This window comes from Miniopterus natalensis, chromosome 1 (genome assembly GCF_054644295.1).
Source record: "Miniopterus natalensis isolate mMinNat1 chromosome 1, mMinNat1.hap1, whole genome shotgun sequence".
NCBI lineage: Eukaryota > Metazoa > Chordata > Mammalia > Chiroptera > Miniopteridae > Miniopterus > Miniopterus natalensis.
Genome location: NC_142081.1, coordinates 51,523,211 through 51,536,967, shown reverse-complemented (window position 1 = coordinate 51,536,967; position 13,757 = coordinate 51,523,211). Strand labels below are relative to the sequence as shown.

The 13,757-nt window shown below is 38.0% G+C and overlaps 1 protein-coding gene across 1 annotated transcript in view; it reads left to right on the top strand.

The window, feature by feature from the left end:
* The window catches only part of SCG3 (secretogranin III), a 36,956-nt gene that overhangs the window by 18,015 nt on the left and 5,184 nt on the right, over positions 1-13,757 (top strand). The window contains exon 11 of the mRNA XM_016224973.2: positions 13,374-13,451. Coding sequence (XP_016080459.2) covers positions 13,374-13,451 — 78 coding nt within the window. The remainder of the gene's footprint in view (positions 1-13,373; positions 13,452-13,757) is intronic.

Genomic DNA, 13,757 nt, shown 5'->3' with positions numbered 1-13,757 from the left:
TGATATAAAATTCACATCTTTCTAGGATTCTAGAAACTTTATCATACCCTGAAAGAAAAAGACCCTGAGAGGCTGCAAGTTCTAACTTGTTAGCCCTTTGGTTTCAGGTCAGGGTATAGGATCTGTTTGCACAGTCCAGTGGTTCACGCCCCATTTATTACAAAGTGTGCTAGTTAGACGAGGGAAAGTTTACAACCCCATCTGTCAGACAGATACTCTTTTCCTGAAATTCAGTGCTTTTCACCAGAAATTGTGAACAGAAGGCATAAGCCTACCTTATTTTTCTGTCACTAGGATATGTTGACCTCTTCGGTATAATTGGAACATTATATGTCTTATCAGTGTCTCATTAGTAGGGTCATCTAGAGGTTATTTCCCGAGGGCTGAGGGAGTGGGTCATTGCTCTCTCGGGGAGTGGACATGACATTCACCTAACTTATCACTTGAAGACATACCATTGGGCTGTGTTTTCATTGTTTATTATGTATAATCATTAATGGCAATGAACTGATGGACTTCACTTATTCCTTGCTATAGTATGATATAAGGTCACAGAGCCAATCGTGTTCACAGTATAGCTCCTAATTTTGAAGCAGCTGCTTGGTCTACTTACAGTTCCCAATCTTTCCTCATACGATAGAAACAGGTTCACATTCATACTTGATAGACCCATGCTTAGCAGTGTCTGTGTATTAAGTAGAAAAGAAACAAATTAGCTGTGTAGTCAATACCTTGTAACTTAATAAAAAACAATACAATTACAATTTCCCTTTTATATTACTACAACCTTTAATACTTTATATTAACTTTTCCATTTATGTCTGTTGTTCTAGATGATGATGATGATGATGATGATGTCTTTATACTTACGTGGGTATAGCTTGGGCAGTAGGAACCCCTCCCCCCATTTTGCCTTTTGTCCTTCAAGCACTGATCCAGTGGTTTTAAAAAGCATCTTTGCTCTCTGCAACAGTAGGATAGATATTCTAGACCCACTCTGAATTTTCCTGTCCCAAGACTTGAAACCAATTCACCTTCAAAGAGTTCTGGTTCCTTTTTGTAGAAAATGTAAGGACCTGAACCTGGGTTAAATGGGTGCAAATAAGTTGTGGTGTTGGCCAGATGTACTGCTTCTATTTGTTATTTTGGGACTTTTTTTGAGAAAGGGTTGTAACAGATTTTTTTTCTTAATATATCAAATTCATATTGATTTTTCCCATCTTACGAAGTTTTATGTTATTATACCCTCCTTTTCTCTGGCATGGCTTTCAAAGACATTCACAGTTTTCTCCTATGTTGACATAGCTGATATATCAACTCTAATTGTTAGTGGCCTGTGTTAAGAAAGGTTACGATGTTGCATCTGGGCTCAGGAGGAACAAATATTGGGGTGATTTATTAATAACATTTGTCGTGGGCAGTGGAAGGGGGAATTGGTGAGGTACATGCCATGTTTGCTGACTCCGGAGACCAGTCACGCTGTCTTGATACTTCTACTCAACCCTAGACCCACTTTGGATCATTGATACAGTTTTCTTTACTATCTTTATTTTTGGAAATTGTGGTAAAATACATATAACATAAAATTTACCATCTTAACCATTTTTAAATGTACAACTCAGTGGCATAAAGTGCGTCCATATTACTGTGCTGCCATCACCACCATCCATTTTCAGAACTCTTCAAGCAAAACGGAAACTCTATTCATTTCCTTCTTCCCCAGCCCCTGCAGCCACCGTTCTACTTTCTGTCTCTGAATCTGACTAATTTAGGCACCTCATAGAAGTGGAATCATACAGTATGTGTCCTTTTGTGATTGGCTCATTTCACTCAGCGTAATGTCCTAAAGGTTTATCTATATTGCAGCGTATGTCAGAATTTCCTTCCTGTTTAAAGCTGCGTGACACTCCATTGCATGTATATACATTTTGTGTATCCATCCATTTGTCTAGGGACTCTTGAGTTGCTTCTACATTCTGGATATTGTGAATGATGCTGCTGCGAATGTGGGTGTACAAATATCTCCTTGAGATCCTACGTTCAATTTTGGAGGGAATATTCCAGAAGTGAAATGCTAAATCATAGGATAATTCTATTCTTAATTTTTTGAGAAAATCCATACTGTTTCCATAGCAACTGCACTCGTTTACATTTCCATCCTCGGTGTGCAAGTGTTCTAATTCCTCTACATCTTCACCGACACTTTCCTTCTTTTTTTATGGTAGCCATCCTAACGGATATGACATGGAGGCTGAGTGGTAAAGTTCTGAAAGATAGCTAACCAGGAAAAGAGTGGTCCTCTGGCCTGAAACAGGGAGCCAGGAAATGGGCAGCACCAAGCACTGCAGCTCACCCCAGCAGAAACCCAGTGCCCTGCTCTGCGAGCAACCCAAGCGGAATGGATGCGTCTCCCTAGAACACAGCAAGCCGTCCTCTAGGTCCTCTCACTTGCTGAGGAGGCCTGACTAGGACAACACCTTACCTGGCTGTGCAAACATTCCTAGGAATGGCTGCTGACAGGTCTCTTTGCTTATTTTAGGAAAATATTATGCTAAAAAAGAATATGAAGGAGTTGATTCTTGGTAGTCCACTATTGCCTGTGTGTGTTTGGAGACGAATGATGAGGTCAGATTTCTTTTCTCATGAAGATTTCTATCAGGTAATAATGGGGAGAGAGGAGAGTAAAACTCCATCCATTTAGCGTCACTCTCTATAAGGGCTTTCCTAAAACACTAGAAGGAGGTTAGGGATTAGAGACTCAAATTAGTCTCCCACCCCCTGTCCCATTATTTAGAGATTTAACTTATTCATGCTCCTCTTGACCCCTACTACTCTGCTATAAGGAAAAGTTATTCCAGCACAGTTTAGAAAATACCAAATTGAGCTCTAAGCCAGGGCAAACATTTCTTGGTGGGGGGGGAGTAATTAATCCCCATAAGGACACATTATGATATATACCTTTATGGTCACAGTTGCTTTATTTGCACTTTTTTCAAAAGCTATTTTGCTTCTCTGTTATAAAACCCACTGAGGAAACACTTGTCTCTAAGGCAGAAAAATAATAGCATCCATATAGGTGAAGGTAGGGTTGACTGGGTTTTCTGAGACACTCAGCAACAAATTAACATTTATTCTGATGGCCTGCCTGGGACTGTGTTCAGGAAGTGGAGCTGCAGAAGGCCTGACTGAGGGTTCAAGCAAGCTTTGAAATGACCCAAGAGTAGTTCTTTACCCCACATCTGGGCAAGTGTAACACAAGCCACATCCCTCATTGATGAATCAGGATTGTGTAGGTCAGGCTCCCTTCCGAGAGAAAGTTGGAGGACATTACAGAGCAGAGCAAGGGGTGAGGTAATGGCCCAGCGAAAACCACTTAAGGAATTAGTTATAAGCAAGGCATTGGCAGGAATGTCTGTAGGGAGTCTGTTTTGATCTTGCAATGTGAGATGTGACAACAAATGTTTATTAACCATGCCAAGTATATTTTGGGTCCTTGGAGAGCAGGAGTAATAATAATAACAACAATACCCTACATTTCTGTCACTCTTCAGCTTACAGAGCATGTTTACATGTATCTCATTTCAGGCAGGCAATGTAAAAAATTCATTTTAATTGCCAGTGATGAAATAGGACACATTCACCTTTGAATATTATTTAGTTAAATTATTTTAATTCTTGCTTTCTACAGGGACTCACATTAAGAATAATATTTTAAAATATTGATTTCTAATTGGTACAGATATTTGAATGATTCAATAATTATTCCTAAATTTAGAGATGTGCCAATGAAATTTCACCATATCTTTAAAGTTGTTTAACTTTTCAAGTAAATTGCTCTCTGGAGACCAAAGAAAAGTACTTTTAAACTTTATTCCGTGATCTCAGTGTGCTCTCTTCTGCCAGTTCGATGTTCACTCCTACACTTCTGCTTTATGAGTCACTGAAAACCTTTTAAAAAATCATCCAAGGGATGAGATAAACGCCACAATACCCATAAACTCATTCCAGTGCTATCATTTGTCAAGTTTATGGCCGGATAATGAAATTGGGTTTAAAAAGTGATCTCTAACATAACTTTCACCTAAATAACCTATCATTTCCATATCTTTACAGAAGCCAGGAAAGAGAAGGTAACCTACTTAATTAACAAATTGATAAATTGACTAACTCATGTGGATGTTTTTATTTTTAAAACAACATAAGAGGAGAAAATTCATACCTTTATTCAAGTCCCAAGGCATTCTACTAGAAATGTCCAAAAAAAGTGAGTCCCGTCTTCTCCCCTCAGCAAGCATGCCAAGAGCTAAGCACAGGCACAGAGACCAACACAGGTTCCCCAAGCACAGTAGCGGAGGAATTTCTTCCCATATGTAGAAACCATGAATTGTCTTTTTAGGATTCACCCCTTAATTTACAAATATGTAAACCAAGTCTCAGAAGATGACGTGATTCACCCAAGATCTCATAGCAAAGAGCAGCAGAGCAGAGCAGGGCCTTGAACTCATGTCCCTTGCCCCCATTCAGCGCTCGCTCCAGCATTCCATACTGCATATTTCCAGCATATAAACGTCACCACTGCAGAGATTCTTTAATCGAATGGCTCTGGGGCCATGTTGGCATCTATACCAGTATCAGTTGCTTTGCTCAATGCAGTTAAGAACTGTGATCATATCATCTTTACTGTAAGAATTTCAAGCATCATCTATTAAACTTGATTTTCATAAATACTCTTTTAGAAGATCTAATATCTTTAGTATATTCAGTATTCAATAGGTTAATGCTATTGATTTCTACATTTTTTTTAAGGGAGTATGGATCAGGATAGCATATCGGGGTCAGGACAAATTCATGTATAAAAAAGGATATTTTTTGCAGTGCCGAAACCCAGAACAGCCAGAAAAGAGGGCTTGCCTCTGGACTCTGGCCCTCTTCCCATCTGCTTCAGCATATGTTTTCGGGCTTGTGCCATATTACCTCAGCCATGAGCTATTTTTTCCACAGGAAGCTGAAATCAATTTGAAAAAATAGTCCCACTTTCCAAAGTGGACTCTCATGGGCTTTCAGTGCACACTGTGTAAATAAAAGATTTGCTTTACGGCTCCTGAGAAGAGAAAATGTAAATAGGAACCAGCTGCTCCTCTCCAAGAGCAGGGAGCACCTGATCCCATCCCCGCTGTGAGGGGCTCCTGTGAGCCTGTGGAGGGCCAGACCGCTGACGGTGCTTCCCAGCCTTCACCTACATTGGAATCATCTCAGGATTGTTTGTGAAAAACCAAAACAAAACCAAAACCATGGTGCCTGGTCCCTACCCCCAGATATTCTGACTTAATTGGTATAGGGAAGGAATGACCTGGATACTGGGATTTTTAAAAGGTCCCCAAAGTGATTCTAATGTGCAGCTAAGCCTGAGAACCACTGGATTATTGGTCCAAAAAAAAAAGTGGATTTTACCCAGCTCCACTCATTAAAGGCTTATTCTGGTTCAAGACTAGGCTCTGACGCTTACTCAGCTGTGTCCCCAGGGGCATGTCACAGCCTCTCCGAGCCTTAGCTCCCTTGTGAGTAAAATGGGAATAACAATGCTTATTTTATAGAGCTCTATGAAGATTAAATGATATATGGATATAGTATGTCTAGCACATTTGTAGGTATTTAAAAATGTTTCTGATGTAACCATCATTTAAATTCAGAATTCATTAAATTTCAAGTCTTTCAAATAAAGCTTATTTTTTTTGTAAAAAAAAAAAAAAATTATATTTTAAAATTTGCATTTTCTCTAGTTTTTATCCCATGCTCACAAAGCAATTTTCTGATTACAATTTGGCTACTATATAAAAAGCTTTTATCCAATTCACTCATTCCACTAATATTTATTGAGAGCCTACTATGGCTCAAGCTTTATTCTCGGTGTGGGAGTACGTCAGCCAACAAGAAATATTTCTAAGGGAAGAAGACAAACAATAATCTTAAATAAATTATGTGATATGGTAGAAAGTGATAAGTGCTATGGATAAAAATAAAGCAGAAAAAGGAGGGGAGGGGGAAGTTGATGGGGGTTCTATTTAATTAAAGAAACTTCCTAATAATACATGTTCTGATCCACAAGATAGTGTGTGGGTTTTTTTTTAATGGATTGCAGTCTAGTTTTCTTTAAGTTGCAGTAAACTCACTCTCTGTTGTGGGTTAATAATGTCAACATAGTGAATAAAATTACTTTTCATGCATTTTATAGATTCAACATCATTTTTTTAGCTAATTGGTTCCTGAGCAAAAGCAACCTAAAAAGATGGTGCTGACTTCCCTATTTCAAATCATCTTCGGTTGGGTCCCCTCCCAAGCAAACCCTATAAGAAAGATTTGAGGTGAAGTAGTTGAATTGGAAGGTGACCCCAGGAAGCACGACTGGAGGGACAGGTACATGACACAGGGGAGGGAAAGAGGCCAGTATAAGGCATGTTAATGAGAGGGCTTCAGCCGTGGACAGCCGGGACTCAGTCTCACCCAGGACCTCTGAGCGACTGAGGAGTCATGAAGCTGGAGTGTTGACCGATTTAGCCCACCGTCCCTGAAGAGCCCCTCTGCTAGCAGGTGTGAATAGGGAAGTATGACAGTGGGGCATCAACACTGCCTGCTACAGTGTGGCAAAATCTCATATTTGTTTTTTACTCTCCTAATTCAGAATTTTATTTATTTATTTATTTATTTATTTATTTATTTATTTATTTATTTATATTTATTTATTTTTTCTAATCCAGAATTTTTAATACAGAATTTAAACAGAGTCTATGCTCTGGTTTTCCTTCTCTCAAGTCAGCTTTCCACATTATGATACAATATCATAGGTAAGATTGTGGGACGAATGCTTAAAATTACTTAAAGAACAAGCCTATTTTCACACATTCTCATAAGTTTTAGGAACCCTTATTATAACAAATTGTTATCTATTCATTAAAGCAAGCCCTATGAAATCCAGTAATTTGATTTAAACTCTAAAAATTCTTTAGAAATAGTCTACACTAAGATTTCTTTCCTTGTTCAAAATGCCTTTCCTAACTGAATTAATTTGAAATAGAGAACAGTGCTTTCGTGTTACCAAATCCAGTTGACCTTCTCAGCAAACGGAAAACAGACAATCGAACTTTCTATATTCATTGTGCTGTAGCTGAATAACATCAGCCAGGGCGACGTTGGTCTTGCACGTGCTCTAGCATTCGTGAGAACAAGGCACTGAAATCAGGGCTCTCCCTATACAGGCTATTGAAGCAAATGGGGGCCGAATATGGCAGATCTCTCCTCTTGTCCACTTTTTGCACAAGAGCTTCTCTGTGCTCCTTTGGGGGCCATAGAGCATGGAACCCCGGGGTGAGGCAGGAGGGGGCTTACCAGGCAAGGAAGAAAGATTCTCAGGAAGTCATTTAGGCAAATGCAATAGTGGAAATTGGAAGCTTGTCAAATCTTTTTCTTCCTTTCTTTTCGTTAATCACATCGTAGTTTTTAAATTTCTGCAGCCTAGAACTCAGAAGTCACATATCTTTCAGGTCCTTATGGGTGTCCCATAGGGCATCTGCACTTTTCTTCTTTTTTTAAATTCTTTAATATTTTTCCATTACAGTTGACATTCAATATTATTTTGTATTAGTTTCAGATGGACACCATAGTAGTTAGACAACCATATACTTTACAAAGTGTTCCCCCTGATATTTCCAGTACCCTCCTGGCACCATACATAGTTATTACAATATTATTGACTGTATTCCCTAGGCTGTAATTTACATCCCCATGCACACTTTGTAACTACCAATCTGTGCTTCTCAATCCCTTCACCTTTTTCACCCACACTCCAAAACCCCCTCCCTTCTGTCAACCATCAGTCTGTTCTCTGTATCTGTGAGTCTATTTCTGTTTGGAACATTGTCAGTTTTTTTAATTGAACTTATTGGGGTGACACTGGTTAATAAAGTTATGTATGTTTCAGGTGTACAATTCTATAACACATCATCTGCATATTGTATTGTGTGTTCAGGCCAAGTCCAGTTTTCTTTCATCACCATTTATCCCACCTCTTTTACCTCCCCTACCCTTTTCTCCCTCTGGTAATTACCATACTATTTTCTGTGTCTTTGAGTTGTTTGGGTTTTTCACTTAATCCCTTCACCTTTTTCATTCAGCCCCACAACCTCCCTCCGCTCTGACAGCTGTCCATCTGTTCTCTGTATCTATGAGTCCGTTTCTATTTTGTTTGTTAGTTTATTTTGTTCATTAGGTTCCACATATAAGTGTAAATCATATGGTACTTGTCTTTCTCTGCCTGGCTTATTTCCCTTAGCATAATACTCTCCAGGTCCATCCATGCTGTTGCAAAAGGTAACATTTCATTCCTTTTTTATGGCCAGGTAGTATTCCACTGTGTACATGTACCACGGTTTTTTATCCACTCATCTACTGATGGGCACTTGGGCTGCTTCCAGATCTTGACTATTGTAAATAATGCTACAGAAACATAGGGGTACATATATTATTTCAAATTAGTGTTTCTGGTTTCTTTGGATGTATTCCCAGAAGTGGGACCACTGGTCATAAAGCAGTTCCATTTTTAATTTTGGGGAGAAAAGTCATACTTTTTTCCACAGTGGCTGCACAAAGCTGCATTCCCACCAAAAGTGCACAAGGGTTCCCTTTTCTCCACATCCTCACCAACACTTGTTTGTTGATTTATTGATAATAGCCATTCTGAAAGGTGTGAAGTGATATCTCATTGTGGTTTTAATTTGCATTTCTCTGATGATTAGTGAAGTTGAGCATCTTTTCATATGTTTATTGGTCATCTGTGTGTCCTCTCTGGAGAATTGTCTATTCAGGCCCTTTGCCCATTTTTTAGTTGGATTTTTTGTTTTTTTGATGTTGAGTTGTATAAGCTCTTTATAAATTTTGGATATTAACCCTTTATCAGACATATCACTGGTGAATATGTTCTCCCATTCAGTGTGTTTTCTTTTCACTTTGTTGGTGGTTTCCACTGCTGTGCCAAAACTTTTGTTTGATGTAGCCCCATTTGTTTATTTTTTCTTCTGTTTCCCTTGCCCAAGGGGATATATCAGAAAAAAATATTTCTATGAGAAATGTCTGAGATTTTACTGCCTATGGATTTTTATGGTTTTGAGTCTAACATTTAAGTCTTTAATCCATTTTGAGTTTATTCTTGTGTATGGTGTAATAAGGTGCTCCGGTTTCAACTTTTTGCACATATTTTTCCAATTTTTCAACACCATTTATTGAATAGACTATCTTTAACCCATTGTATACTCTTGCCTCCTTTGTCAAATATAAATTAGCCATAAAGGCATGGGCTTTCTAATCTGTTCCATTGATCTATATATTTGTATATCCGTTTTTATGCCAGTACCAAGCTGTTTTGATCAGTATGACCCTTGTAGTATAGTTTGATATCCAGTATTGTGATCTCTCCTACTGTGTTCTTCTTTCTCAAGATTGCTGTGGCTATTTGGAGTCTTTTGTGATTGCATATAAATTTTTGGAATATTTGTTCTAGTTCTGTGAAATATGCCATTGGTATCTTGATAGGAATTGCCTTGAATCTATAGATTCGTTTGGGTAGTATAGACATTTTAATGATGTTAATTCTTCCTATCCATGAACATGGTCTATGCTTCCACTTATTTGTATCTTCTTCAATTTCTTTCTTCAGTGTTTTATAATTTTCTGAGTACAGGTCTTTTACATCCTTGGTTAAATTTATTCCTATTTTATTTCTTTTTGATGGAATTGTAAATGAGATTGTTTTCTTAGTCTCCCTTTCTCATAGTTCATTATTGGTGTATAAAAATGCAACTGATTTCTGAATATTTATTTTGGATTCTGCTACTTTACTGAATTCATTTATCAATTCTAGAAGTTTTTTGGTGGAATCGTTAGGGTTCTCTCTATATAGTATTGGGTCATCATCAAATTAAGACAGTTTTACTTCCTCCTTTCCAATTTTGATGCCTTTTATTTCTTCTTCTTGTCTGATGGCTGTGACTAGAACTTTTAGTACTATGTTGAATAAGAGCAGTGAAAGTGGACATCCCTGTCTTGTTCTCGATCTTAAGGGAAACACAGTTTTTGCCCATTGAGTATGGTGTTGGCTATAGGTTTGTCATATATGGCCTTTATTATGTTGAGGTATGTTCCCTCTACTCCCACTTTGCTGAGAGTTTTTATCATATGTGAATGATGGATTTTATCAAATGCTTTTTGTACATCTATTGATATGATCATGTGATTTTATCCTTCATTTCATTTATGTGTGTATCACGTTTATTGATTTGCAGATATTGTATCAACCTTGCATCCCCCCAAAATCCCACTTGATCATGGTATATGATCTTTTAAATGTTGCTGGATCCAGTTTTCTCATACTTTTTGAAGATTTTTGTATCTATACTCATCAGGGATATTGACCTATAACTTTCTTTGTAGTGTCTTTATCTGGTTTCAGAATCAGGATAATGCTGGCCTCGTAAAATAAGCATGGGAATCTTCTTCCTCTTAAGTTTTTGGAATAGTTTGAGGAGGATAGTCACTAGTTCTTCTTTGAATGTTTGGTAAAATGCATCTATGAATCCATCTAGTCCAGGACTTTTGTTTGTTGGGAGGTTTTATTTATTTATTATTACTGCTTTAATTTCATTAGTTGTAATCTGTCTATTCAGATGTTCTGATTCTTCCTGATTCAGTTTTGGAAGAGTGTATGTTTCTAGGAATTTATCCATTTTGTCCAGATTGTCCAATTTGTTGGCATATGTCCAATTTGTTCATGATATTTTCTTACAATCCTTTGTATTTCTTATGTGTCAGTTGTTACTTCTCCTTTTTCATTTCTGATTTTATGTATTTGAGTGCTCTTTCTCTTTTTCTTGATGATTCTGGTTAAAGATTTTTCAATCTTGTTTATCTTTTCAAAGAACCAGCTCTTGGTTTCATTGATCTTTTGTTTTGTTTTTTACACTCTATTTCTTTTCTTTCTGCTCTGATCTTTATTATTTCCTTTCTTTTACTCACTTTGGGCTTTGTCTGTTGTTGTTTTCTAGTTCCTTTTAGAGTAAAATCAGATTGTTTATGGGAGATTTTTCTTATTTCTTGAGGTAGGCCTGTAATACTATTAATTTTCCTCTTAGGACTGCTTTTGCTGTGTTTCATAGGTTTGGGGTTGCTGTGTTCTCACTTTCATTTGTTCATTTTTTATTATTATTATTTTTTTAAATATATCTTTATTGACTTCAGAGAGAGGAAGGGAGAGGGAGAGAGAGATAGAAACATCAATGATGAGAGAGTCATTGACCAGCTGCAGCCTGCAACCCGGGCATGTGCCCTGACCAGGAATCTAACCCTAATAGCCTGGATCCTAGGTCGATGCTCAACCGCTGAGCCACACCTGGCCAGGCTCATTTTCATTTGTTTAAAAGTATCTTTTTATTTTCTCATTGATCTCATTGTTTAGTACATGTTATTTACCCTCCATGTCTTCCTGTGTTTCTCAGTTTATTATTTGTGATTGCTTTCTAGTTTCATTTATGGTCAGAGAAGATGCTTGACATGATTTCAATCTTCTTAAATTTATTGAGACCTGTTTTGTGTTCTAACATGTGGTCTATCCTAGAAAATGTTCCATGTGCACTTGCAAACAATGTATATTCTGCTTCTTTGGGGTGAAATGCTCTGAAGACACCAATGAAATCCATTTGATCTAATGTGTGATTTAAGGCCACTGTTTCCTTGTTGATTTTTTGTTTAGAATATCTATCCATTGATGTCAATGGGGTGTCAAAATTCCTTACTATGATTGTATTTCTGTCAGTTTCTCCCTTTATGTCCATCAAGATTTGCTTAGGTGCTCCTATGTTAGGTGCATAAATGTTTACGAGGGATGTATCCTCTTGTTGAATTGTTCCCTTTATCATTATGTAGTGTCCTCCTTTGACTCTTACTATAGCCTTTGTTTTAAAGTCTATTTTGTCATATATAAGTTTTGCTACCCCAGCTCTGTTTTCATTTCCATCTACATGAAATATCTTTTTCCATTCCTTTATTTTTAGTCTTTGTGTCTTTCATTCTGAGGTAGGTCTCTTATAGACAGCATATATATGGGTCTTGTTTTCTTATCCATTCAGCTATTCTATTTCTTTTGATTGGAGCATTTAAACCATTTACATTTAAAGTGATTATTAATAGGTATGTATTTATCCATAGTTTATTCTTTTAATTATGTTCCTCTGGGTATTTTCTTCTTCTTCTTCTTCTTTTTCTTCTTCTTTTTCTTCTTCTTTTTCTTCTTCTTCTTCTTCTTCTTCTTCTTCTTCTTCTTCTTATTCTTATTCTTATTCTTACTCTTATTCTTCAAGTATACCCTTTAACGTTTCTTGTAATTCTGGTTTTGTGGTAATGAATTCTTTTAACTTCTCCTTGTCTGAGAAGTTTGTTATTTCTCCTTCAATTTTAAATAATAACCTTGCTGGGTAGAGTAATCTTGGTTGTAGGTCTTTGCTTTTCATCACTTTGAATATTTTATGCCATTCCCTTCTGGCCTGAAATAGTTGTACTGAGAAATCAGATGACAAGTCTTGTAGGAGTTGAGAGGGTGGGGCTGCCAGGAACCTGGAGAATGGGGTATCAGATCTCCTGTGAGGGGAAGGCACCAATCAGGTTCATGGGAAAATGGGGGGAATGGCCCCCACCCCAAAGCCACATAACTCAGTCACTGACACCCCCTGAGTCTGCCCGGACCTCTACATCCTGCCCAGGCAGCTGACTCGTGGGAATCCAGAGAGTGGAGCTGTTGTCTTCCCCCAGGCTGATGCCATATGGAAGGGAGCCCTCCTCTCAAGAAAGATGGTGTCTGCAGTGTGGGACAGTAGTAATTCAGCACAGAGAGCCTGGTGGCTGTCCCTTCAGCTCTTTCCCCAGAGTCCCAAACCCCAGTCTCACCTCACATGACTTTAGTCCTCTCTGCCCTCCCACCACTGCAGCCCAGGGTGAGTGGCTGTGAACAAGATTTTGTGTGCTGGCTTAAGAGGATGCCTGGGTTTCTAGCAGACTCTCCTGTCTCTCCCTGACAGATGGAATCCTGTTGATTTTCACAGCCAGATGTTACGTGGGCACCTCCTAGAATCTTAACCCCACCCACTGTCCTTGACATTCCCCCCTCCACATACACACACACACAAATATGCACACTTCCTCATTAGGGATACCACCTCACAAGTGCTCAACAGTTCCAGTATTTTGTCTATGGTTCTAAACATAAGTGTGGTCTTTAAAAAGAGACACAATGATATTTTGTGAGTGTTTGATATGGGTTCTCTTGCCTTTTCCAGGGAAAACAGAAGCCTATTTGGAAGCCATCAGAAAAAACATTGAATGGTTGAAGAAACACAACACAAAAGGAAATAAAGGTAAGGCTTCAGTGTGGTTATCAATTGCAAACTTTGCCCATTTCTCAGGGGCTCTTGTTAAATAGTCCCACAATCAAATTAGGCTAAAGTGTCCTCTCAGAGCCAAGAAAGATTCTAGCACCTCTCAGATGCAGAAGGGAACCCCCATTTCCCTTATTTTTCAAGCCAGCCTTTCAAACAAAGGCACTTTTCCCTTTCTTTGGCATTTTATGATGAAAAAAAATGTCAAACACAAGGAGAGAGAATAATATAATGAATCCCTGTGTGTCCATCACCCACCTTCAATAATTATCAACATTTTGACAA